The following is a 26,822-nucleotide window of genomic DNA, read 5'->3' on the forward strand; positions in this document are numbered from 1 at the left end:
GCAAACAAGCGCCGCGGCCGGCGAACCGGCGTACAGAGCATCCTGCTCACCGTAGACCTTCGCAAAGCGTTTGACACAGTCTCTCACGAAGCCATCATTCAAGCACTGGAAGAAGCTCGTCCTGGCACACGAATCGTCAACATGGTAAAAGCGTTCTTGCATGACCGCACATTTGAAATATGTAGCGGGTGTAGCCAACCACGTCACTACACAAATAGGGTAGGAGTGCCCCAAGGGGCAATCCTCTCACCTACCCTATTCAACCTAGTGATGAGAGCGCTTGCAAACTGCCCTCACGACCACGCTGCGGGCATTCGTTTTACTGTGTACGCCGATCATGTCACCATCTGGACTAACCTAGGGCAGCATGCCACAACAGAACAAGCAGTAACTGCCGTTCAAACTGCCCTGGATGCTTTATTCGCTTACTTTCGACAGACTGGCATGCACCCATCGGCTGAGTAAACTCAGTATATTCTCCTAGGAGGGTCACAGGAAGAAAGAGACAAAGTGAGTCTGAAGCTCGGTGATCAACTAATCAACAGATCACCTACTCGCCAGGTTCGCATCTTGGGCGTACCGTTTCACGAGAACGGGGGTGCCCACGCATGCCTTAAAGAGCTCGCGCTTACATGGATGAAGATCCTGCACCTCATTAAGAGGATTTCCCATCGCCGTGGGGGTGCGGGTACGAAGGTCGCCCGCATGTTAGTAGTACCACTTCTAACTTCCCGCGCCTGCTACGGAGCCTAGTGTTTTGACCTCACTCAGGCTGAAACCAAATAACTAGAGGTGTTGCACCGAGCATCCATGCGTGTTATTACGGGCCTTCCTCGGCACGCGCGAGCAGAAGAGCTCCATCGTTTCTCTCGTCTTCCTGCAATAGCTGCGACTATCGAAGAGTGGAGGCGCAATCCCTGAAGTGTGTGCGTGTTGTCTTGTTTTCTCTTTCGGGGCTTGTACTCTCGGAGGGAGCTTTTTGGGCCCTTCTATGGACTTGTACGTGGGAGGGCGCTCCTTGCGCTGCGTTGCAAGGAGGAACGGCCCGACTTGGCAACCGTTCGGGGGTTTTTTTTTAGTTGCTACCGCCGAAGGTGTCGGGAGCGCCACAGGTGGCACGGGCTGTGCGGCGGGGTTGGTGCCGATGCCGAACTCCCAGTGTCCATCGCCCCGGCAGCCTCTACCAGAAGCAGGTAGGGTTAAGAAGCAGGAGGCGGAGGCCATTGGTCCCGATGGAGACTTTTGCCACCACAACCACTGCTGGCTCAGCAAGCGGTGTGGTGACGGGTTGGGCTGCAGGGAGGGCGGCGGCGGGACAAAGTTCGAATCCTGGCATTGAGTCCCTGTCGAAACCACACGCCGCTAAGCCCCCCGGCGAGCTGCGTCGAGATACTTTGCAATAGTCAAGGCACTCAGACTTTTTTCGAGCTAAGGGGAGGCAGATGTTTTCTTTTACTTCCTGGGTAATGATTTTTTTTCAAGCTTAAATTTCGAACATGTCTTTCGGTAAGCTGTATGAGAGCAACTGCAGTTTGGGCACTTCAAGTCATCGTATCGCAACTATCGGTAAGGTGGTCACATTGAGAGCATTTTGCACATGTTGGTTGCCCGCAGCAGTTCGAAGTTCCATGCCCAAACCATTGGCACTTATTAAACCAGCGCGGGTTAGGAAGGCATGTTTGGGCAATGCATCGAAGGAAGCCTGCATTGGCATATCGAGGTAGAAGGCTGGGGTCAAACGTGCGCTCTACGTGCTTGGTTTTGATGTCCTCATTGTCTCGGCGCATCGTAATTCTCTTTAGTGCAATGAAAACCTGGTCAAGAGGCCCTCGAGTATGTCAGACTCAGTTCCGTTGCTCAGGTCAGATTCGGATATGGGGAGTGGGGAGGGGGGTAGGAAGTGACTTTGAATTTAAGGTTGTGGGAAACCCAGAGTCCTGGCGCTTTCCCCATACCTCGCCGCCGGCCGCCGAGGTGAGGGAGGAAGGCTGCCTCTCTCCCCTCGGCGGCTGCGTCTCTCCCGCTGCGGCGCAGGCGTGGCGCAGCAGTGGCGTGGCGGTCGCTCTTCACGTGACCAGCTTGTCGGGAGTCCCAAAGAGCCGGTCTCGGGGAGCGGAACGAAACAAGGGTCTCTTGGATTCGAGCAAGCGACGAAGAGATATGTGAGTACCGGAGGTCCGGCTTTCTTTTTTCTTTGTCTGCCCTATTGGGCCGTCCTCCTGATCCTCGCCGGAAGGCTGGGTCAGGACGAGCGAGGAGTCTTGTGTGTTTTTTGCTGTTCTCTGCCGCTATGCCGGTCGGCGGTCCGTAGCGGAGTTCAGCCGAGCTAGCCTTGCGCCCTAGTCTCAAGGGCCGAGCTTGGTCGCCGTAAGAACCCTGGTCCCCACAAGGTCGCCGATAACGCTTTCTTTAAGGAGCTTTTTTTATTGTTGTTCGTTGTTTATGTGTGCAAGGATTTCTCCGGGGGTCAGTTTTTTTGCTTTATAGCGCTTCCCTACAACACTTTCAAAGAACTTCGCTATGAAGGAAAACGGATTTATATGTCCCTGGCTTTCCATTGTCGTCGGTCTGCAGTGATCAATAACCAGGGGAAGTTGTCCAGTATTCAGAACGACAGGGCAGGTAAAGGAGGAAAGTTCACTTTGGTGGGGCCCCTTTTGGGGGGCCGATTATAGGGTTTGGAAATTTGTCGGAAAAGCATACAGCATGGAAGAAAAAATCAGGGGACGGGGGTACTTCCTTTACTCGGTTAACTTTGATTCCAAGAAAGGTCTCAGAAAGCTCCCTGCCTGGTAAACGGACAGGGAGCCCATCCGCCGGGGCTTGACCACGGCTCCGAAGGTTACTGTTTGGTTTATACCCTTCACCTTAAAACTCCTGGCCACGGTATACGATAGAGCGTGAGTATGGGGGCTCGGGGTCCCCGATTGTGCCTTTACCGTCACCAAGATTACTCAAGGTGCCCTGGGCAGGGTCTGACTACTTAGATACATTTCATCATTTCCTAACTCTCTTTCACAAGCATGTGTGTGAGCTTGTCATCCCATATCTTTATGCTTTTTCATTCTGATCTTAATGATGTACTGACATTTATGCTGTCACTTGGCTGTGAAGTGAGAGCAACACAATAGTTTTTCATTCTATCTTATTGCTTGTTATTTTCTTCTATCTTTTCATGTAAACATTTCTTTTATGCTGTTCATCTCAAGTAAAACCATGTTAGATTCACTCCGTTTTTATACGACTCACATTCTTCCCTCTGCTAATTTCTCTTACAAGTACATGTGCATTCTCAATACCCGTTCGCGTGCATTGCCATATTGCTAACGTGCTGCAATTGGTATATATATATTGGTCGGGTTTCTTCTTCAATTGGCCAGTTCAGCGTAGAGCATAGTGAGGGAGACCATAGCGTGTTGTCCGATTTCTTACATAATATATTACCTAACAGTTTCGGAAGTGGAACTTCCTTCATCAGGGGTTCTGTTAGAATGACACAAAAAACTTCTGTACACCCGTTGAATACGCGGGATTCCTTTTCTTCTCACCCTCGTCAAGAAAGGAGAACCCTTGGGGAAAGTGAAGCAGAGAGAGAAGTAGCAACAACATTTCGTAACTATACAGCCGTGGAAACGCAAGTAGAGAGAGAGGGGATAAAAAAGAAAATAGACAGTGGCCAGTGGAAAGCAGACCCATTCGCGGCGTTGACGGAGAGCAACAGGACGCATAAAGAACAACCGATGCATGTCCGCTCGAACAACCGCGCGTGGAGTTGGGAGAGGAATAGTGAAAACTTGTAAGCCCGTGGGGAAAAGCGCACAACGTTTATGGTAAAAAGAAGAAAAAGAATTACGAAAAGACGCTTGTCGAGCTACTCTTTGAGAGGGTTGTTAGACCTGAAGAGGAATGCCACACTGCGCACAGTGGGCTTCGGAAAGCTATAGCGAAAAAGGCGAACAGAGAAAACAAATGTGGAAGGAGGGGGCAGCAAAGGGGAGCACCGGGGCAGACATTCAGACGCGTACAGCACGCCGCAGAGCCGCAATGGCCCCTCCCCCATGTCCCGCGTCCCGGGAGGAGAAGGACATAGTATCCAAACGCCGCCCTTGGAGGGGGGCGCGGCGGAGGCGCCATTGCGCCGAAACCTGGCTTCGCGTTATCACAGCCGACGGCGAGCCGTGCCGCCCCCAACCTCCCATTACTCTCAGAGCAGGCCGAAAAGACAGCGAACATAAGAATTACACACACAGACCAAAAAAGAAGAAAAACTGCGCACATGTTCTCAGACATTATCAGCAGGCATGGCCCGTGCCAGACAGTCTTCTCATTTAATGTAAACTTTTGAATGTGTTAGCCGACGACGCCTCTCAGTACTGCTAAAAAAGAAGGAAGGTGGCTTGATCTCATCAGGAATTTCAGGTATCAATTAACATGGGAAGTCAGTTCAGTTAGTTCCTTTAGGCACGAAAGCCTTCGTGGGGTCTCGTTGATTCCACGTGTCAGTGATTGGAATTTGTAGATGAAAAAGGATCCCTTGTTTTCCCGATCAATGTTACTTTGAAATCCTGATTTGAGCAGCACGACCTTGATGTGTTCGAAGCTGTGGTGGGAAGTCTGAAGTGCCGTGAAACTGGTAGATTTGGTTTCGGTGCCACGTCTGACCTGTGGTTCTTAAACCGTAAACGGAATGCTGTTACTGTTTGACCAATGTATTCCATGCTGAAGAGGTCGCACCGAAGTCTGTATATCACGTTGCTCGAGTCACAGTTGAAGTGTTCTTTTATGTTATGACAAAGTCAGAACAGCTGTTTTTTACCTTGTTGGTTGGCACAGTGTGAGGACAAACCTTGCAGCGAGGCTTTCCACAGGGATGGCAACCCAGTGGTTTGTCTGGTGGGCCTGTCTTAGCCTTCACTATTAGTTCCCTAAGGTTTTTTTCTCAGCGGTACACGACTCTGGGTGGTCTTTCAAAATTTTTGCACAACCGATTGCTCTGTTTTATAATGTTGGAATGTTTGCTAAGTATGTTGTTAACTCGGGGAGCCATTGCTGACTTGGTCAATACAAGGTTGGTCTGTGATACGCCATGAGTCCGTTGTAAGCTCGGCCTGATAGAGCTGCAGTGCGATCACGGCTTCGGGCTCTCTCTATTGAATCGTCAGGGACATTGCAGGGTAGTTCTGTTCCAGAAGGGTGGTTTTGAGTTCTTGCGTATGCCTGTCAAAGTCAGAGCCGTTGGAGCATATTTTGCGGTATCTGTTGGCCTTAGAGTATGGAATGCTGGCCTTACAGCGCCGCGGATGGCTGCTATGAAAATGGAGGTATCTCTGCCGGTCCGTTGGCTTCCTCTATAGTGTTGTGGAAAAGCCGTTGTTGTGTACGGACAAGGTAACATCTAGGAAAATAATGACCTGCTCAGATATCTCATGGGTGAAACTGATTGAAGGGTGAACTGCATTAAAATTCTCAATAAAACTTGCGAGGCTTGTTTTTCCGGAGCTCCACACAAAAAATATACCGTCTAAAAATCTTCGGTAATATAATGGTTTGACAGAGCAGTGCTCCGGAAAGGCAAATTCCAACGACGCCACGAAAATATTTGCATAATTTAGGGCCATTTTGGTTCTCTTGGCTATTCCATTGAGTTGAAAGTAATGCCTTTTGTGAAATTCGAAATTATTGTGATTCAATACTAGGCCGAGAAGGGCATTTATATATATATATATATATGTGTGTGGGGGGGGATGTGTGTGTCTCCCTGTGTATATGTATATGAAAGTGTGTAATTTGTGTTCGGTGTGACCAATGCTATTTTCGATTTTGAGTGTGATGTGCACTTCTTGCGTCGCCTGTTCAGGTTTGTTCTTTTTTCTCGTGCACAAGCAAAAAGGCCCTCCGGTGGTTCCTGGTCACACTAATACACAATTATTAATTGTTCTTATTATTCTTTTTATTATGAAACTGTTTCCTGTGATTGGTTTGTCTTATCAATTGTCTCTATACCCTTTCCGTTGTTTTGTTGTATTACTGTCAAATTTTGTTGCTCTCCTTGTTGTGCTGTCTTTACAGCAAGCAGAGCCACGAAGGCGTCTTTATTTCCTTTTTAGATTGTACCCTCCTTTTTCTCCACCTGTGTTTTATTTGTGTCATTTTCACTACTTGAATTAGTGTGTGTCTTGTCGCTTGTTTGTTTCTTGCAATATTTTTCTTGTATTTTGTTTTTATGTAACTATCTGTGCGCCACGACTCAGGCCTTTTGTTGTTCCTGGGAACGTAACTTAACATGTCTGATGGATGGATTGATTGATTGATTAATTTATTATTAATAATATAATTATTCAAGGTTTGTGTAACACTCCACGTGAAAACACGTTATTAAGCTAAGGAATGTCGAACTCACCGGCGATAATAGTATGTTGCAGAAACGGCCATGATGATCAGACATAGAACCACTGCTATCACTCCTATGATGGCGCCAACTCCCGCTGCGCCGCCGCTGCTATTAACTGCATAGAGCGTGAAGGTGGAGTTTGTGGCATTCGTAACGTCCATCGCACCGGCTTTGCATGAGTGAAAAAAAAATGAAATTAGTTGCGCCTTCACGGTAGCATATTCACTTACCTACCACCGGAGCTGAAACGCGGTACCCGTAGAGAACATCCTGCGAAACGAACACAACCAATGAAGTTGACAAATTTGCCCTCCACTACAATGCCGACAGGTCTTCAAAAAAGTGGAAAGCACCGGCTTCTGGCCGTGATGACATTCAGAGTAGATACTCGAATTAAGTCCAACTTATTATGAACTTAGAAATCATTGCCTCCACTTCAAACTACAGGGTGAATTTTTCGTGCAGGGCAATTATTCAGAACATGAAATACGAGGATTTGTGATAAGTGCGAGCGCACGCAAACAAATGTTCTTTCGCGATTCACTTATCGTCCTGCTCCCGAGGAAGGAATATCATCCTGTAATAATGTTGTACTGCAACTTATCCGCCCCACCTTCTGATGACGTACGCGATGCGGTTTGTGGTTCTGTACGTACGTGAAACTACGAGTGAGTGAATCCATACATTCATTTAAGATGAGGAGTAACTTGGATCCAGTCCCCACTTTTTTTTTACTGCGGAGCCATTTTCCAGGATCCGGCGGGTAAAAAAAGATTTATCCCCACTTAATCAGCTACCTGACATGTCTCCCGTTTACAGTAGGTTGGACCATGATGTGGATATCAAATTGGATGCAGTGGCCTATGTTCTAAGGAACGTACAAGCAGACACTAATAATGTGGACGCTAGAAATATACATCGTGCTCCATCATACAATGTCGGTAGGCACTCACCCCCGCATAGTTACTCTCGGCGACCAGTGCGAAGCGGTACGGCGTTGTGTCCGTGAGGGGCGGATTTTCGAAGTTTCCCATCACGCTACCTCCGCCAACTAGAAAATTGATGGGGCCTTTGTCCAGTTGGTTGGGGGCAAAGTGGGCGGCCACGTAGTACCCGAGCCGCTGCTCTTGGGCGCTGCTGAAGTTGACGAGCTTGGGTGGTTCATCGATGCTCGCACCTTCTCGTACCACCAGCAGGAAGTAACCACTGCTCGATTGTGAGAGATCAGAAAAAAAACAATGCTCTGCTATTACCCGTTTTGCTTCGTTCATTGAGTCGCCTTTCCGACCGCTGCTATTCTTTGTGAAGGCAACTGTAGACGCCGCGCATGTTTATTGCAACGCGATACAATCGCACTGAGGGCCCAGAAAAGAAAAACCGTCAGGTGTGCTAAATGGTTGCCTCATACGCAAGTGTTCCCAAACATAATTAGAGAATGATCTCGTGCATTTACGTAAATATCTTGTTCCGGAAACTGCCTGACTGCATGGGTATGCAGTTAAAAGAGTCCCCTTTTATAGAAAAAGCTTCCTGCACAAAGGTATTAGCTGTTATTATTCCAGTAAGACAGATATTTTGAAATGTTCACAAATCCTTGTTTCAATTACTTATGACAGCACCTGTACGATTGAAACCCGAGTTGCTGATGACGCTCAGATACATCATGAACGGGACACTTTTTGGAACAAATCAACGGGGGACTAGATTACCTGAGAAAAGCAACGCTTTAGAGCCCTTATTCAGACGTGTGATTAGAGAAAGACATAGCTGCGCGAGTTCGGGATGAAATACAGAAATGGTTTCCGTATCGACGCTGGACCGAGGCTTTAAAGTGCGCCGTAGTAGAAAGCTATGCACTAAAATAAGCCACCCGGGAAGATTTAACATGACACAAGGTCCCGTCAAACGCGTTTCTGTCGCCACTCCAAACGAAGAGCGAAGGACTACAGTCTGAAATGAACATGTAAACCGTAACGAGAAGAAAAGACAGCGTAAAATTTATGATGATGCCTTTGTAATAAGCATAACAAAACAATACTATTAAGAAATTATTTTGAATGGGTTTCCAATTAGGTAGAATCGATAGGTTAAAACTTTTTTTTGTCAGTTGTAGAAGCTCAGTAGGGTGCTTTACGTGAATACATCAATGAGTCTCGTGAGCACAGGAACGGTATTGCTGGCCAGTGAGTTTTAACGTGCGCGTTACTTTTCTTTCCACAAATTTAGCAGCATGCAGCAACTTCAGGTTACGCAGTTCATGTCAATGTGTGTCTGCAATATATCGACGTCTGTGCCGAATCCCATTTTTTATTTTACTGGCTCTAGTTAACACTCACTTCTACCAGTAATGCGTACTTAATTCTGTCGTTCATAGGCGTATCCAGACTTCACCGGTTTAATAGATGAAGACCTGCTCATGCAGCGACCGTTTCTAGTGGAGGACAGTGACTCAATTATTAGCTGGGAAGGAAAAACGGTCGCCATCATACCGGGTTAAAATTAATCCTCAACTTAGCCAGCTTCGCTTGGTTCACTGTGCTTCCTGTGACTGCTGGCATAAACCACTCCTATCGTATGCATCAGTACATGTCAAACGTCCCTATTAGGTCGGTATTAGGAACACACCGAACTGAACATTGTGAAAATATGTCTGCAAGAAATGTACAACATGTCCCTCCAGGTCGGAACAAACATATTCTTTTGCCCAATAAGTGTTCATTCCGGTACTTTCTGGTATAAAACCAGCAGGCGCCTATTGGCGGTGAGATGTGTGAGTGGCGCCCCCTGGCTGTGACGTCGGCTTAGGGACTCGCGCGGCTGTCGTCTGCTACACTCCGCTTGTGAGGGGCAGCAGTGAATGTGCTAGAAATCGCCCGCTTTGACGCTTTAGTGCATTTCAAAGCGTATTTCCAGTAATTCAGTTATCTTTGCCAGCTTCTGACCCATCTAAATAATTTCAAGCTGTATCCCCCACGAGTTTGCAACACACGAGGAGCGAGAGAACAACTTTCTTCGGGGCATTGGTTAGAAGATCGTGGGTAACTAGTCCTTTCTAGCTTATTCACGAAGGTCAGCGCTCAGACCTCCTCGATAAGTATAGAAAATGCGCAGGCTTCCCTACAGTATTTTTGCGATGCTCTTCACCAAGCCGCCGGCCCCACACGCACATCGCAAAGCAGAAAATAAAGCGGTTATCTCATATTTCTTTCGTAGGCGTTGAATTTTCTGTTGCTCTTTCTTTCGTTGCTGTTGAAAGACACTCACGATGCACGTTTTTTTCTGCCTAACGCATTAATTTTTCTGCACCGTCACAAACGTCTTAATAATGGGTTTGGGGATGTTTGGGAGACTCCACAAAGATCGTGTGGATATTTTCTTGAGGCTGTATGGCATACATACCCGTCTTGACATATTGGCTTTTGTTATGGCTGCGTGCAAAAAGGGGCATACCCGCAGCGTGCGTTGTTTATTCACATGCAAATACAATTTGAAGGTTTGTACTACGCCACCGCTAGAGCCCCAGACCGCGCTGTCCAGCGTACTCCGAATTTCTATCGTAACCATCGTTATCATGACGAACGGACTCTCAACCTGAACAATTATGACATAATTACGGGGTTGAAGGCTTGATATATTCGCTAACGAATGCAATAAATAGTATACGTACATATATTACAAGTATCGCAAGGGATGAATATTTCCAAGTAGCTCGTTATTATTTTCCAACCCTTCCAGGCGTAAAGAACAAATCCTAGCCTATTCGGGTTGGCGTTTACTCTTACCCTTACTCTCTTGTCCTGGACTGAGGACCCGGCCCACTAATCAGTTCGATTTTAATGTTACTTAAAGTTTTCTCATTTTCCTCCTCCTCCCCATACTCCTGTTCTTGAGTGCAGTTTTCCTATACGCATATCTGAATATTGGGAAGATATGGCTGTGGGAAATGTGTCTAAATATCCCTCCAGGTCTAAACAACGTAGTGATACTGTATTTTTACAGTAGACATGGCTCGTTTTGCTCAATAAACCTCCATAGTGGTTAGAAGCCTTCCATAAAAGCAGCACACGCCTATACACACAAAGGGTTATTTAAAACTCTACCCACAGTTCTAGCAGACCATAGTGCATGTTGGCATACTCTCATTCCATGACAACGTAAAGTAATATGATACAATACTTTCGATTGTTCGGTAAGGTTTTAAAAACTGTTTTACCTTACATACGATTACCGGGAATCGTAATGCCTTCTGCCAAAGCCGACAATTCCGAAGGCCAGGATTTTGTTTTCGTACTGCATTTTCGCTATTGTTTGTTATTAGAAGCTGGGTGTTCCTTCTGTACGAAAGCTTGCTGAAGGCAGAAGCTGACGCCTAGCTCCGACTCTTCGCGCTCCGCACAGGATCGGCCTCGCAAGGAGTGGGGCTACGCCGCCAATGTATCTTCCGGAGCGGTATCAAAAACTACTTTAAATAGCTAGTGTATGCGATTTTAAGTCCTTTATAATAATAGAAAGTTAAGAACACACAAAATCGGGTGCGGACAAGCATCAAACGTCAACCGAGCGTGAAGAAACAGCAGGGAGAGCGAGCCCGAGTGAAGCAGACGACATATACCAGAATCCCTAAGCTGACGTAACAGAGGCGCGCTTCGCAGCGCCGCCCGTGGTCGCGCTCACCGCCAATACAGGCAGTAGGTTATTTGGAACTCAACCTACATTTTTTTACCTGCATTGTGCATGCCGGCATACTTTCTTGTCATTACAAGGTCAAGTGAAGCAGTGTTGTACACGTTCCTCCAAAATAGGAACGAAAGCTCGTTCCACGTTTCTTGCCAATTTTGAAACGAGTTTAGTTGCAAGTTCCTTTATTGCGAAAGGAAAGCGTTCCAGTTCCACTTCGAAAATTGGAACGTGTCGTTACATTAACGTTACATTATCATCATCATCATCATCATAGTGTCGGATAATCCTGGGTCGAAATTAAGTGAGACATTTAAAACTCACATCGAACTACGTATATTATAAGAATATTAACACCACCGGCACCAGGTTATCTGGAGATAAAGATAATCAAAAGAAACGTTCCTAGGCGAATTTTTTCAGGGAGCACCGGACAAACTCTAGACGGCTCGAGGACATTTCGGTGCAGGATATTTCGGTGCGGAAATTTCGGTGTCCAAATTTCGGCGACCAAATTATCCGGTGCTTGCCAGTTTGCGACAGCCGTTATATTTTTATTTCGGCTTAAAGTGGGTTATGGACAATAATCTGGAACAGTGAATTTATTTTTTTGAGTGATGCCATGTTCGATCTTTGCCAGGTATTTTTAGAAATTCTAAATTTATATATATTTTTAATACCACTTCCTGGGGGTACCTGTTATTCAGCCGATTGAATTCTTTAGCACACGTCTTTTTTTTATTCACAACAGGCAGTTATTTATATTGGCTCTTTTTTAGCTAAGAAAATTACCGGTGTTTACGATGGTCCGACGCCTTTTTTGTATTTTTTAAAATTCACACCCCCTCAAATTACATAAATTACATGCACACTCTCAATATCCAAAAAGTAACAAACATTAGCTAGCCCATCATAATGAAGAAAACCTTATGAAAAGTATTAGGTGGGCTGGGCTTCCTTGCTAAAATGAATTCGCGAACACTGGTCTAGGATATTATCGGGGAGGAAAAACGGGCCTTTTGGAAAACAGCCGCAGGTTCTAATGTCCTAAATGCTGATTAAGCGCGTACCGGTTGTGCATACAAAATCCAGCCATTGTGTTCGGGACCACCAACCTTCGTTTAATGTTTACAAGCCTACATTTACCACATTTGAATTCTTTGTTCTAGCGCCCCCCCCCCCCCCCCCCCACCTCCAACCTCCCGCCTGTACGGTCTAATCTCGACCAGATTTCTTTTTCAGCCATATTATTTTCGGTTTCTCCTGAAAATCCTACTGGCGTGGTGGAGTTCACGGTCTCCGAAGCGTCACCGCAGTGATTTTTTATTTTTTTATTTAGAACATACTGCTAGCCTCTTAGTGGAGGCTTTTGCAGGAATTGGGTGATACATTCAGAACAATTCATAGCACACTTCAAGTTCAAAACAGAGAAAAAGCTTTACATTCACAATGGCCGCATGAAACCTCTATAATGTGACACAAAAAGCCACCCAAAAAGCCGCTGAGAACACAATGGCCACTATCGTTTGCTGGCTGCGCCCTTCCGCGCGTCGCGGTCATATCGACGGCACCCCCACTCCAGGAATCGCTCTTTCTGCGCCTTCAGTCGCCCCCTTGTGAGTTAACTCATCAAGTCGCGCATATCATGGACACCCCAGGTATACATCGCTTCCTCCTATTATAAGCAGCAAAAAAAAAATGAATAGGCTAGTGACGAGAGCAGCAACAGTCGCCTTCAAGTTTTCGAAGTCCAGTCGACGCAATGGTGAAGCACAACTGACGCCCCTCTCTCTCTACTTAGGGGGATGATTGCCGGCGGGGCTCAGCTTTCCCCTCCCCTAAGTAACGTCACCGTAAGTGCGATGCCTGGTTTGTTAGTTTTAAATAGAACTGACACCGAATGCAACGAAGGCGAGATTTATTGAGAGATTAATTAAAACGAAATGCACACGCGCCTAATCGACCACGTTTTTCTGTTGTTCTTTTTTCGCGGAAGTTGTCCTAAGGGGGGGGGGGGAGGAGAGGAATAGACTAAAAGCAGCAGCGTCTTGCACCGTTGGGTGAAGTGAAAGGAAAGCGCTTTGGTAACACTTAAAGTATTAAGGTTGTTCGCATGAATGTCAAGATAACAAAAAAAAATGGTTGAACGGATCCAAATTAACAACCTTACTTTTTACCATCTGCTACAGAAATTGGGTTTCACGTGGCAATGCTCCGCCAGGGTTTAGCGTTCGTTTCCACGAACGGCGGCGCGAGCACAAGTCTCGAACGTAAAATCATATCAAGTCACGAAATTACAATATTAAAGCTAAAATGTTCAAAGAATGCCTGGGACATCCCCTCACTCAAAATGTCAAGGCCAAGACGTCGTGCACTAAAATGTCCATGCACAGCAATGTCCAAACCGAAACGTGCTGGACCGAAATGTCGGACACCGAAATGTCCGGATCCCGTTAAGCAGTCCGTCCGTTTCGTTGCTTACGTTGTTACCGGGTTGACAGGAACCGGTCTGCTCCTGAGCGCGCGGAAGGGCGAGTAGAAAGGGTGCGGAGGCACGGACATTGCGACGGAAGGCCGGCGGAACTAATTCCCCTACCGCGACGAATGCCCAAGAGCCCAGCCGGGTCCCGGTCAACCAAGTAACAAGGCATACGACAGAACGGACGAACTGCTAAAACTATATTCTTTCCCAGCCAGGGAACAATTCTATCGGCCAGACGCGCATTCTGGCCTCCCCAGGCAAACGATGAAGGGTGAAAAGCATTCTCGCGGCTACGGTATTCACCCGTCGAACGCCGCGCAAGCAGCCATCATGAAAGCAAACACTAGCTGCGGCCTTTTGCGTGGTTATTATTCTGCCTTTGACCTTCGAGGAAGCACGTACGGCTGAAGGGCGGCAAACTGACCATCTTATAGGAAGAGAAACGCAGTAGCGCTTTGTGGATTTTTGCACTCGAGCCTTGGCATCAAAAACAGCCAAATCCTAGCGATGTAACGGCAGGAACGCCGTTCCTGCCGTTCATTCAAAAACGTAACGAGTTGCCGTTACAGTTCCACAGACCCTTAATGGAACGGTGGCGTTCCTCCGTTCCTCTAAAAAGGAACTAGTTCCAGTTTACCTTACATACGGTTACCGTGAGTCGTAATGTATTCTACCAAACCGGACAGTCCCGAAGGCCTGCAACTTGTTTTGGCCTTGTATTTTCGCCGTTGGCGGCTACTAGACTACGCATCTTCCCTTTCTTCAAAAGATTCCTGAATACAGAAGCTGACAACTTGCTCCGACTCTTCGCACTCCGCACAGTAACGGTTTCGCAGGAAAGGCGCTGCGCCGGCAATGTTTCTTCCGGAGCGGTATCAAAACTATACTTTAAATGACGCCTCTAGCTGGTGAACGCGATTTTAAGCTTTTATTTTGATAAAAAGTTTCGCGAACGCAAATAATGGTGCGAACAGGCATCGAATGTCAACCGAGCGTGAAGAAACAGCAGGGAGAGTGAGCCACAGTCAAGCAGGCGACAAATGCGAGAATCCGTAAGGCGCCGTCACAGAGACGCTCTCCGCAGCGCCGCCCGTGGTCGCGTTCACCGCCAGTCGGTACTTCCTGCCGCAGCGTTCCCCAAGTCAGAGTTTGCCTTTGCTGGGGTGAACCAGTTCTGCTGTCGTGCAGTCCCGTTCACGTGTTACGTGATATGACGTCAGTGTGCACGCATTAGGCTCACCCGCTTTCCGCCGCTGGCAACATGCCGATGTATCACCGTGGCGACGGCCTCGGTTCGCACTCACAGAACCGTAGTTGATCCCCAAACAAACTTCAATGTACCGAATTTATTTTTAATTGATTCCCTTCACTGAACACTTTCTACATACGCAATTTGGCACAAATGTTGTAATTTTTCTACGGTTCTTTGCTCTTTACGACGACAGCGATTTTCTGTGCCATACACCGCCAATTTTTGGCACTTTATATATAAAGCGCTGAGTTTGCTCGTTTTAAAACCATGTCGCCCAAACTAGTGGCGCTGATTGGCGAGCGGGCCTGAGGAATGCACCCTCGCTGATTTCGCGGGTCAATGTGAGCGCTCGTGCATTTTTGTAGAGAATAAAGCAGTAGAACTTGATAAGGGGTGGAAAGAGGTATGTCGAAAAGTCGACCGGTACTTATAGGCCTACATGTCCCGTGCGATACATGAAGGCCTACGAATGTCCACTTTGTTTCTTAACGTTCATTTTGGCTCATGCAATCATTAAACCTTTTTAGAATTTGGCATCACGTCAAGGAGCGTTCTTTATGCGTGAAGATCCGTCAGTTCTCGTGCACCCTTTGATAGGAGGAGCCTCGCGACCTTGTAAACAGGGAGCTGTGCAAGCAGGCCGTTTCGTATAACTCGGTCATTTTCACTTACGTGTTTTTTGAAAGCGCCACGCAAATGCAAACTTCTTCAATGGCTGAGACCTCAACAAAGCACCATCGTGTACAACGGTATGAACGGCTCACTGAAAGTACGGCGGCGAACAAAAGTCTTAATTTAGACATGCAGTCACGTGCGGCGCACGTCGGTCCACGCTGTATGGGTAACCGGGAAGCCGACGAAACACCGAAAAAAGCAGCGCAATAACAATAGAAGGGCTGGAAAGCTCGCAGAGCTACTGAAAAGTAGATAAGGAAACATCGGCGTCAACACCGGCCGGTGCAGCGGCGTCGGGGGAGCTAAGATAAGCTAGACAAGCAACGGATACCTGACGTGCTCGGCTGTTGGAGCGAAGAGCCCCTAACATTATGCAGGGACGTTGGCCGAGCCTGGGTGGGTCACTGATTCACAGTGGCCTCTTGCGGGAAGAAAGGTAAGTGGGAAAAGAATGGCGCAGCGCGCACATTGGTTCGTGGCCGGGAAGCGGAGGTAGCGTTCCCTAGAGATACTTTTAAAATGAACAGGTTCAGGTGAGTGCAAATAAGTTCGGATGAGAGCAGATCCCCCAAGAGTGCTACCGGAGCTATAAGTTAGTGAAAAAATGAATTTGCTGCACTGCTTGCACCAGCTCAGCCAATACAAGTACAAAAATGGCTGCAGTGTACGCTTGGTAGTGATAGTATTCTAAGCTCTAAGAGACGGGGAGGATGATTTTCCTTATCTTCGGCCTGCCCTTGATCACGCATGTTTATCATTTCTACTTTTATTCAACAAATACTTAGTTCCATTGGTTTCTTAGATGTAGAGCGTGACATTGCCTGCTTCTAGACGTGGACTTTACAGCGACCTTCTTACGTCGCATCGGGGTAGATCTTTCTCCTTCTTCGCGTGATACGAAGCTAGGGAATGAGAAAAGGGCACGGGATGCAAATTGGTGACTTCGGAGGGTATAGTTTGTTGTGACGATGGCGTTAATTGTCTCGGAGAGTCAGTGGGACCAGGCAGACAACTTTCCCAGAACAAAGTGAGTTTCTGCTCACCTCAACGCTATTTACTACTCTCACGACGAATTTTCAGACCAAAAAGACGGACAGGCTCAATTGACCATGAAGTGGACGTGGCCGTAAGGGCGAATGTGTGCATAACCGCAACCGTAACAACACTAAAGCTAGTCTGTTTCCAGAGGCGCTTGCATTGTACCAGTCGGAAATACTGTTTCTGGAATGTCGGGGAAAATTGCAAACTGCTTTTGCTCAGAAAAGGGAGGATTTAAGCATTTGCCGCAAACCTAATGCCAGAGCGTCACTCAAGGAAAGCCAGTCTCTGTCGGGAATCTGTTGTGAGTGTGTCCGCAGGTGAGCGTGCTTTCAGGTGCATCTCTTCAACGCCAGAAGGTAAAGCGGAAGCTTTTATGAACCGTTAAAGTTGTACCAGAGTCCGTCAATGCTACGGTATTAAGGGACTCTGGTTGTACCTTATTCACCTGCTTGCAAACAGATAAAATTGGAGTACATAAGAAGTAAGTGGGCTTAATGCTAGAGTAAATAAATGCTAAAGTAAATGCTAGAACTTCATTTTGTCGAGTTGGTGCTTCCATTAAAAGGGGCTCATTGTCGCTTAACAAATAAAACGATTCGCCAGTTGATTTCTGAGAAACTGCCTTCCTTACGTAGCTGGAAACTGGTCGTTGTAGGGGTTGTATGAGTTTATTATACGTACTTTCTTCGCCAGACTAAATGGAGGATAGGTAAGACAACATATATAACGTATTAAACCGGCGACCAAAACTGGCTCGTTTCAAGAAATCAGCGTTCCCTATGGCTAATCGCTTGTGGAATCATTTGGCGGCTGATTCTTGGGAAAGCCCAAATGCTGAGTCCTTTCAAGCATTTTTAGTCAGAAACACCTTTCCCGTGCATTCGGTCTTCCCTTGCGTCAATTTAATCTTGTAGCTCAAATTGGGCTTGCTCATAAGTCTGTGCAGTGTTTGTGGACACATTTTCGTACCTCTTTTTTATCTCTGGGTCAGTTACTTGCATTTTGTTTCTGGATGAACTAAATTTGTGTCTTCATTATCTCGGTAGATTGTTTTTATAGCGCTACAGTTTCTCTTATTGGTCCTTCTATTGATTCCCACAGTTTTTCACGTGAACACAATTATGTACTTTCCTGTTGGTTTGTAGGTGTTTGCTCTTAATTCTCATCCGTACGAAACTCCTGACTTAGCGTTTAAATATTCAAATTAAACTAGCGTGGTGGCGCGAAACAAACACACAAATGAATGAAAATAAAAAAATAAATTAAAGCAAAAGAAAAAAATGTCTTCTTTTAAAACATTGAAAACAATTCATTCTTGCCAGGAGGAACTTCTTCAACGCTGGGGCAGCGGTTGGTAACTGAGAATATCGGGAATGAACGCACAACGCATCGCCAAAAATGGCAAATACTAATAGAAGCAGAACATATAGGCACTTCAAGGTGCACATGTCAAACTGCTGCTGTTCGTAGCTTTCACTAGCGGCTTCCTGCATCAAGCGTCAAAGAAAATGACGTTATTTATAATATTTTTTATATGAAGTGCATTTGTGATGTTTCATTACACTGTTTTGATTTCGATGTATCGCTTATTTCTTTGTAACCCTTTTAGAAGGGGTCTCCTTTCATGTGCCTTCCCAGCTGAAACAATGTAGTGCTTTTTGTTTTTGCGTCCCCAAGGATCAATCCCATTTTTCAGATTTTCTTTTATAAGCTGTTTTTATTGTTGATTTTTTGCGTCTAACCTTCACGTATTTGTTTACGTTGTACTTACGTGAACTAATAGTTATCTGGCCTTAAGCCTGCTCTTGGGCGCAATAAACGTGATCATTATTATGGTTATTACATCTGGGAAGGTTCCTTGATAGACTGAATATTTTCAATAAACAAAGATGAATTGATTAATTTCGATGGAGGAATACGTACGTTATGGGCCCTCCAACGGAGTCAACTGGCGTCAGAACAATGCTGACCGTGTTGTTGATGTTCTTCACCACACTGGGTACCATCTGAACTACTGGCGCTGGAACAAAGGAAAACGATCCTCATTGCATTTTTCGCACTTTAAATTTACCAGCCTGTATTACAATATGGTGGGTCAGATAACCGTAAAGATACACTCGTGAACTGACGAGAAATTCTGCGTTGATTATGAACTAGGGGCCCTGCCCTGTGTACAATATTGCAGAAACATTCTTAGGTGATTCCCCAGAAGCATGTTCGTCCGTCTTTGGAAATGCGTGACACGATGTGCTTTATGAAATACACATGGGCCAATGACGTTTTTAATACAAGTCTCTTTGGATCTTTATTCGAAGCCTTGGGCGCAATGCCCCCATGACGTCCAAAGAAAATATGCCTAGAAGTTTATGTGTGGAGGAATTCCATAGAAAGAGTAATTACGCATTATCTGACACTACCCACGAGGAAGCTTCAAGACAATTTTTTGCACTTATAACTTCTCACTAATAAATTGACAATGAAATAAGTTTGCCATATACCCGACATATAGGTCAGGTACACCCTTTCGTTTGCAGTTTATCAGTATAAAGTTTTCCACATCAGACAGGAATACCGGTCCACTCTTCTGATATCAGGATAACAAAAGATGGCAGCGATGCCCGTGATTCTCTGTAACCTCAACCTGAATTCCCATCAGGGCCGGCACAGTGGGGGTGGGGATTTTTATACACGCATTTTATCCGCATTAAGCTCCAACGCTTTCACCAGCCAAACGCGGGCAGACAGGTTGAATGGCGACACTAAGTCAGTTACGAGACTGTATCACACCTAAAATTGCTCACAAAATTGCCGGTCGGTATAGAAAAATATAGCGGTTAAGTCACCAATTCCTTTTTCTTTAGATCTATTCGAACGTTTAAAGCTGACTCCTGAACTGAAAGCTGTTTTTTTTTCATTTTTCCTGCTACAAATAAACCCGATAATATGTTTTCTGGCCAATACTTCAGCAGCAATTTTAAAATAAAAATGGTACGGGCGGCTTTGTTACTGGTGCCTTTGTTACGGGTGGCACGGGTGGCTTTGTTACAACGAAAAGGGGCAACCTACCTGACGCTTTGGTGCTAAAGTTGCCACATAAGGCCTCACCGAAGCCAGCGGACGTACTGGCTGTGATGCAGACCTCATAGGTGGACCCTGGAAACAGACCTGGGAGATAAAACTCTGGGCTTTCGGTAGCGTCCAGTGTGGTGGGGTTTCGTTTCCACGATTCGGTCAGCTTAGCATTGAACGTGTGAGCTATCCGGAAGTGCACCTGGATGTCAGGAATAGAAAGACCAAAAACAGTTGTTCTAACGTCGCACTGCTAAGGAATCTTCGGAGTTCACCTTTCTCATATATATATGCCGATATATTTGTGTATATATATATAGTATGTATGTATGTATAAAACAGGCTTTCTGGCAACTGCTGAGTTAAAAGAGCAAACGGGCTGAAAAAAAGCGCAAGTCATTAATGTGTTACGAACGGTGATAGTCATTCAAGAAGCCACGCCCCTGATTCTGCTTATCGATTTGAAGCTTGCTTTTTTGTTGAATGATTCGCTAACTTCAAGAGAGTTCTAACACGTTGGTGTGCCATGGGCACTTCTTTGCTCTGGTATCCATATAGTCCTTTGTTTCAAGTTCCCTACTTCCAGGCGATCCGAACTCATCAAGAAAGGTTTACCTTGTATTGCAGCAGCTTTCCATTTCTTCGCATTGGTGGCTGCCACTCAATCTTAAGGCTGTCTTCTGTCTTCCCCGAAGACGTTAAGTTGACAGGAGGACCAGGAGCTTTTAGGAAGAATCACGTAGGAATCACTTTATCTAGCACCATTCAGAACGCGATTACAAAATAAGAAAGACACAACAGTTTTTTACAGGCTTTTGAACCCCGAAAAAACCCAAGTGTGAACTGCGTTATGAGAGCTACTTTCATCTGTTAATGTCAGCTTAAGCCCTCGTGGAAAATCATTTTAAAAAGCATCAGTACTATTGCCAATAAAAATGAACGAAGCTCACACTAACATGTAAGACTTGAAGGTAGCGAAGCTTTACGCAACCTTCACGACCATCACGAATGTTTAAGTCGACAATTGCAGCCGATATACTTCTTCTTCGCTGCCGCAATGAACTTTACTTCATGAGTGCGTGCTTCTTTCATTGTTTTGGCAGAGATAATCATCGGACATCACCTTAAAGGGGCGTACGCTATGACGTGTCTTTTTCGTTCTGAGCAAGTGTTGCCACGATTACCACGAACACTAGAGTTTATTCATGTGGCCGGTTTCGGCCAGTCTCCCTGAGTGGGTATGATTGGCTTTAAAAACGTGCGCCGGGGACGCAGGGCGGTCACCGCGAGTCACGCACAAACGACGGCTCGGCATTTGCTTGGCTTCTTAACTGCAGGGCGGTCTCCAAAACGTTGGCCGATCTCCCTAAGCGGGTATGCTTAGCTTGACAAACGTGCGCCGGGGACGCAGGGTGGTCGTCGCGAGGCACGTGCACACGAGCTCTTGGCATCTTTTTGGTTTTGTTAACTGCCGCGCGTTCCCCGCGAGGCCCGCACTCACGTGCGCGCGCTCGGTAATTTCTTGGTATTTTTAACTGCGGACTCGAAAAATTACGATTTGCTAAACACCTTCACTGTTAAAATACTTTGGCGCATAAGCAACGTGGATTTGAAACCATAAAACCATTTCGAACCTTTTCAAACTTCCTTAAACAGGGCAGCTGTAGAACTAGGGGCGTAGATGCAGACGCCACAGGTTTAGAAGCTGCGCTAGACCAGGTAATCAGGGAGAAAGAACTGAGAGACTAAAGCACTGGGGCAGAAGCGCCGCGCACGCTATTAATTCTAGCGTGGCATTCCAATTGCCGCCATATGTATGGTTCTCATTGCTAAATATCGTGTTTGGCTTTGCCACATATAGCACTGCAATAAAAGCGCCATATTTTCAAATACCCTTCGATAGAAATGAAATAAACTTTTTTGACTTGCTGATGTTGGATTTTCCCAAAATAAAGGCCTAGTGTTCCCTCAAACGGCATTCAGAGAAACCGTTTTATTCCCTCGCGGTTTGCGCTTGAAATGAAACTATTGTTAAAAATGCAGAACTTCGCTTATTTTTGTGCTTTCATTATGCAACCCTAGCAAGGCTGAATAACCGCGTTTCTGTCGACAACCTGAATTTTGTGGCTGTAAAGGAAATGCGCAAGTGTTTGTGTAAAAAAAAAACAATACAACGATAACGTACCCTCAGAACGATTTCACATTACAACATGTTCGTCGACAGATTAATCTGGCTTTTCCATCAGTCTCATCAAAAAGGCTGCGCGACGTAGGCCACTAAATTATCGGTATTAGTACCGCACGTCGATAAGACGCCACATTTGCCTCAAGGCAAACTCTTCTTAGGACGTTATCTCTGCGAAACTGAAATGTTGGAATGTTTTCAAGAAATGACTGACTTTCTTTTTCTGCATGGTAACTCCGTGGTACGAAGAACAGTTAGTTATCAAAAAGGTTGTTCTTAAAGGCAGAGTGGAGACACGTAATAACATTGATAACCTCACAAAGTGTTTTAACCATGCTCAACTGCAGCGTACGAAGACCGTGTAAGTGTGCTTTTTTAAGCAAGACTTACGCATTTCCTTCGTTTCAATTTCCAGCTTCTCTGAAAAGTTAGAGTACCCTGTTCCGTTGTTCTGGGCCCGAACCTGTTGGGTTAATAAAAAAAAGCACTTTTGAAGACATTACGTGCCTAGATGTTGGGAAAGTTCAACCTGAAAAACAAGAGATATCCCACACAACGGGCGCTTTTCATCAAACATTTTTTATATCTTCGCATTCTGAACACACGTAATTTGGTGGTTCCACACGGTAGATATAAAGGCAAACGGTGTTTAAAGAAAATTTCATTGTGAAGCTAAAATACTTAACTACCTTTGTAATAGTCGTTGTCAGTAAGTTAGAATTGTTGAAGTGAGTTTGTAGGTGACTATCCCCTGTGTCTATGACACACAAGACGAATGGTGTGGTGCTTATTAAGTTCGGTCCTTGCCCCTGACTGAAAATTTACGCCTCCTGTCACATTGTTCAGGAAATGTAGGGGTCTGTTTTTGCTGATGTGGGATCATTATTCTGAACAGCGGTTGTACGAAAGCAAGACGTTGGTTTTAGGAGGAAACATTTCACGAGCAGGTAAACGTCTAACAATTTTAAAAGCGAAGCTTGTTTTGGTCGAGGATTTCATGGGATGAGAGCTGGTAACGCGGATGCAGCGACGTGGAGAGGGCATAGCTTAGCGAGGGAAGAACAAGCGCCAAGCACTCGTGCAGCGTAGTGGGACAGGTGCAGCATAGTGGGTAGAGGGGAGCGCGCGCAAAGTGCAGGTAGGCGGATCCAAGGCGCGGGTGAGAGCCCGCGCAAAGGCCAGGTTGGCGGAGTCAACGAGAGGAGGAGAGCAATCAGATAATGGGAGAGGGAGATCCCAAAAGATGGTTCGGAAGAGCTCGCATATATAGACGACCGCGCTTGGCGGTGCACTCTTGAATGTTTGGAAAATTGCGCGCTCTCCGTAAGAAGAAGCCCGTTGGCAGTGCCAGCGAGAATTGCCGCACGAACGGGAATCCAGGAGCTGGCGTCAAGATGTTCTATAAAGCCTTGCCATTTGGGAATGCCAGGCAGGCGTGCTGTTTACATCAGCGTCCCCGAGGTTAAGTCAGTGAAACTGTGGTAATTTTTTTATGTTGAAGCTACATTTCTGCATGGTTTGTGAACTGTTGTGTCCCGGCGTCCCCTTTTGAAACCCGTAATGCGGAAGTACTAATAAACATGTAGGTGAAGGTCGGCTGCGAAAAAAAATTTTAGCTAGACAACAACCGCGCCGTCTTCACTAACAGGAAACCTGGGGATGGGCGAAGCATGCAGTGAATAAGTGCATGATGCGGTTTCGATGTACGATGCCATTTATAAGGTACGATGAAGTGTGTTATGCGGTTTCGATGCAGAGTGCGTGGTGTGTGAGGTCTCGGCGTTTCTGCCCGCGGAGATGCACCCGTTGGGGGGTAGAGGTATACAGGTTGGCTGTAAAAATCTCGTGTCGTTGAAGCATGAAGCGTTCTAGCTCGAGGCGTTGTAAAACGAGAGTCTCGGTGTGTTATTTTAGTACGTGTTATGTTCAAACGTGGAGCGTTGGAAAACGAGTGTCCCAGTGTTTTATTACCGTAACTACAAGCAATGGCGACATGAGACAACGACGACAAGAGCCGACAACAGCCCGAGCCTCTAAGGTGCTTGGCCGTAAAAATTCGAATGCAGCATGCTCATACGATAGTCTGTGGGGGATGGTATAACGCATAGAATGGGAAAAGCTGGACATGACATCTACAATAATGTCTTATGACGTACAACGCAACGGCGTTACAGAGACATCAAAGGAGCGTTTTGAAACGCAGTTGCTGCATTTACCCTTTATGCTTTTCAAGCAGTGAAGTTCAGCGAAGACAGCAAGACCATCCTCAACGGCTTGTAAACGCCGCTGCGCAGAAAAGGCAAGGCATACCTGCCTGTTTGCAAGGGAAGGCAGAGGCCGTCTGCGCTTTTGTTGCTTAAAATGTGGGGCGTGAAAGGTTGCGGCTGTGGAGTGTTGGTCCGTTTGAGCGAGAAAACATCAGTGCCAGTGTTTCATAGCGCTTATTCTGTAGCGTCGTGTCCATAATGAACCTTGTGGTTTTATTTCTAAGACAGATGGAGATTGACAGAAGAGCTTTGTTGTGTAAAATATAGTCAAGATTTGGGAAGGTCGGACAAACAGCTGGTTGAGCCCAAGAGTGGAACCCAAAGTCCAGGGCCTCAGATGCAGCCGGTCCTCCCCTTGCCCTTTTATTCATCTCACGCTGATATTTGGGTAACGATCTCGTCAAAGCTGCCTCCCATGTCCCGATAGAAGTGAATTTTGTAATGTTTGAGTTTTTCTTCACTGGAAATATCCTTGAAGACGAGCAGGTGGCGTGGAACAGGGTTTACGTTTCCTTGTATCTCAGCACAGCTTGAAGTTAACATTGGACATTGCCTGCCAAGCGTTTTCGCCAAATCATATTCGCGGGTTTACGCGCTGGTTTTCATCCAGCGCAGGGTTTGGGATGCTTCGACGTTGACATCTCTGTGTGGCACTGAGAAGGATGGTGTTCTTAGGAGTAGGATAAGAAAACGTTCGTCATACTTTTGAGAAGGGAATTTGGTAGTCGTGGTCGCTGGGAGCTTGGTATTTCCGTTCACGCGCATGCATCTTGGTGTGCTGCGTTGGTCGCTTCCAGACCCACGTGTACTAGTGTAGCGTGGTGTGAACTTTCATCATCGCAGATTGAAGAATCATTTTCAGGCCTTTTGGTACTCTGCGTGCAGCCAACTGCCTAATGGCCTTTGAGAGTGTTTTATGATGGACTGTTTTATGAAGGTGGATCGACACGAGGATGGCTCCAATTTCACTTCTTTCGTGCTTGCATGTATAAGGTTTCTGAAGTCACAGCAATTGACACGGTAGTTTATTTCTGGTCATAATCTAGGTCTTCCTTGAAGTTTGAGAGCCTGGCGTTTAAATTATGCCAGCATTTTTAGCTAGGTGACACAACGTTGGCGCCGGAAATATTTTCCGCGGGACGGGCGCTTTGGTGTGGTGGGGGCGTTGCGACTACCAACAAGGCGTAGAACGAACTTCACTGTAAAGGGGCGGCACCTGCTGCAATCACGTATCTTTGCGTTCGACTCCGATGTATTGTTATTGTCTTTCGTTCCACAATCCAGTACCACCCACCGCGGTGGCTCAGTGGCTAAGGCGTTGCACTGCTGAGCACGAGGTCGTGGGTTCGATTCCCGGCCCTGGCGACCGCTTTTATGACGGAGGCTTAAAGCAAAAACGCCCGTGTGCACAAGATTTCGGGCCACGTTAAAAAACACCAGGTGGTCAAAATTAATCCGGGGCCCTCCACTACGGCGCGCCTCATCGCCTGCGTTGCGTCGGCGTATTAAACCCTACAATCAATCATCAATCACAAGCCACTACCCACTGTTCTTTACTCCAGATTCCGACAAGCCAAGGTATCTGGCTACACTAGCCCTGGGTTCTGCTATGAATTCTGTGCTCTAGTCCCGGGTTCTAGCTATGACGCATTTCCACGGACGCTTCATGAGCACAACTGATAAAGAACGGCTAGGTTCCACAGAAAAATCAGAAAATGAGCCTAATAACGCCAGCGTTATAAAAACCGCACCTCGAAGGTAAGCTGTATTCTTAAACTTGTAATCATTATCATCCACAGCCCATTTGTTTCCACTGCAGGGCAAAAGCCTCTCCCGGACATTTGCAACCACTTCTGTCAAGAGATTGTCGAGTTCACACTGTGTCCCAAATTTTTGCAATTCATTTCTTCATAAGGTCTTTGGTCGTCCCCAAATGCGGTTGTCGTCTCTTGTTGTCCATTGCGTTAAGCGAATGGCCCACCAGGCCCACCTTTGATGTTTACTTTTACCCAAAATGCCTTCGACGCGAGTTCCTTGCCTAGTTAATTCCACAGTTTTTTTATGCATGAGAGCTAACGCTATAATTCTTTGCTACACGACTCGTTGATCCAACTTAAGCTTTCTTAGATACAACCAACACCACGGCAATTTTGTGTCCTGTTATTTGCTTGAGTGTTTGCAGTTTATTCTACTCAATTGGATAAGTTAACTCCGCCCCATCTACTCGCTCTTGGGCAGTTCCTGCTGCAGTAGTTTTGCGGTGTTCAATGCGGGCATTTTTTTTTGAGACAGTTTGCTTGTTTCTTGAATAAATTTTCCCCTCTCGCAGCCAGCGCCACTCTGGGGTGATCTTCGTCAGGCTGCCCTTCGACACATCCACGGTATCTTCTTCGTCTACTGAGAAGACTCCGAACGTTTTCTGAAACGTTATTTTAAATTCTGATTCTCTTTCTTTGATTGAGTTGAAAATTTCTTTCTCTCCTACTATAAGTTTTATTCTTTCCAGTTAAGAACCCTCTATATTTTGACCCTTATCTCTTTATAATCTGTGCACTTGGCTTTCCCAAGTAATCATTGGCCTTCCCAAGTACCTCAATGTTATTGAAACTTTGGCTTAGCATTTAGGATAAAGTCAATATCATTTTTTGTTTAACCACTGGGCTTTGTCTTGTCAATTTTATATTTCTTACATTTGCGGAAAAAGGTTTCAATATTTTTCATTCATTTATTATGGCAAAGTCGACAACCAAAATCGACTAACAAAACCGAAGCTTCCAGTTGCA

General features: G+C 46.0%; 2 protein-coding genes across 3 annotated transcripts in view; both read right to left on the reverse strand.

Moving 5' to 3' along the window:
* The window catches only part of LOC144162552 (receptor-type tyrosine-protein phosphatase T-like), a 616,771-nt gene that overhangs the window by 429,063 nt on the left and 160,886 nt on the right, over positions 1–26,822 (reverse strand). The window lies entirely within an intron of this gene.
* The window catches only part of LOC144162167 (receptor-type tyrosine-protein phosphatase epsilon-like), a 128,549-nt gene that overhangs the window by 90,675 nt on the left and 11,052 nt on the right, over positions 1–26,822 (reverse strand). Inside the window, exons 5-11 of the mRNA XM_077692647.1 lie at positions 22,163–22,235; positions 20,203–20,309; positions 19,585–19,789; positions 18,442–18,538; positions 7,345–7,597; positions 6,622–6,661; positions 6,401–6,506 (exon numbers count right to left, since the gene is read on the reverse strand). Coding sequence (XP_077548773.1) covers positions 6,401–6,506; positions 6,622–6,661; positions 7,345–7,597; positions 18,442–18,538; positions 19,585–19,789; positions 20,203–20,309; positions 22,163–22,235 — 881 coding nt within the window. The remainder of the gene's footprint in view (positions 1–6,400; positions 6,507–6,621; positions 6,662–7,344; positions 7,598–18,441; positions 18,539–19,584; positions 19,790–20,202; positions 20,310–22,162; positions 22,236–26,822) is intronic.

The sequence above is a fragment of the Haemaphysalis longicornis genome, unplaced genomic scaffold, assembly GCF_048455015.1.
Source record: "Haemaphysalis longicornis isolate Haplotype H1 unplaced genomic scaffold, Haemaphysalis longicornis Haplotype H1 scaffold_12, whole genome shotgun sequence".
In the NCBI taxonomy this organism is placed as follows: Eukaryota; Metazoa; Arthropoda; class Arachnida; order Ixodida; family Ixodidae; genus Haemaphysalis; species Haemaphysalis longicornis.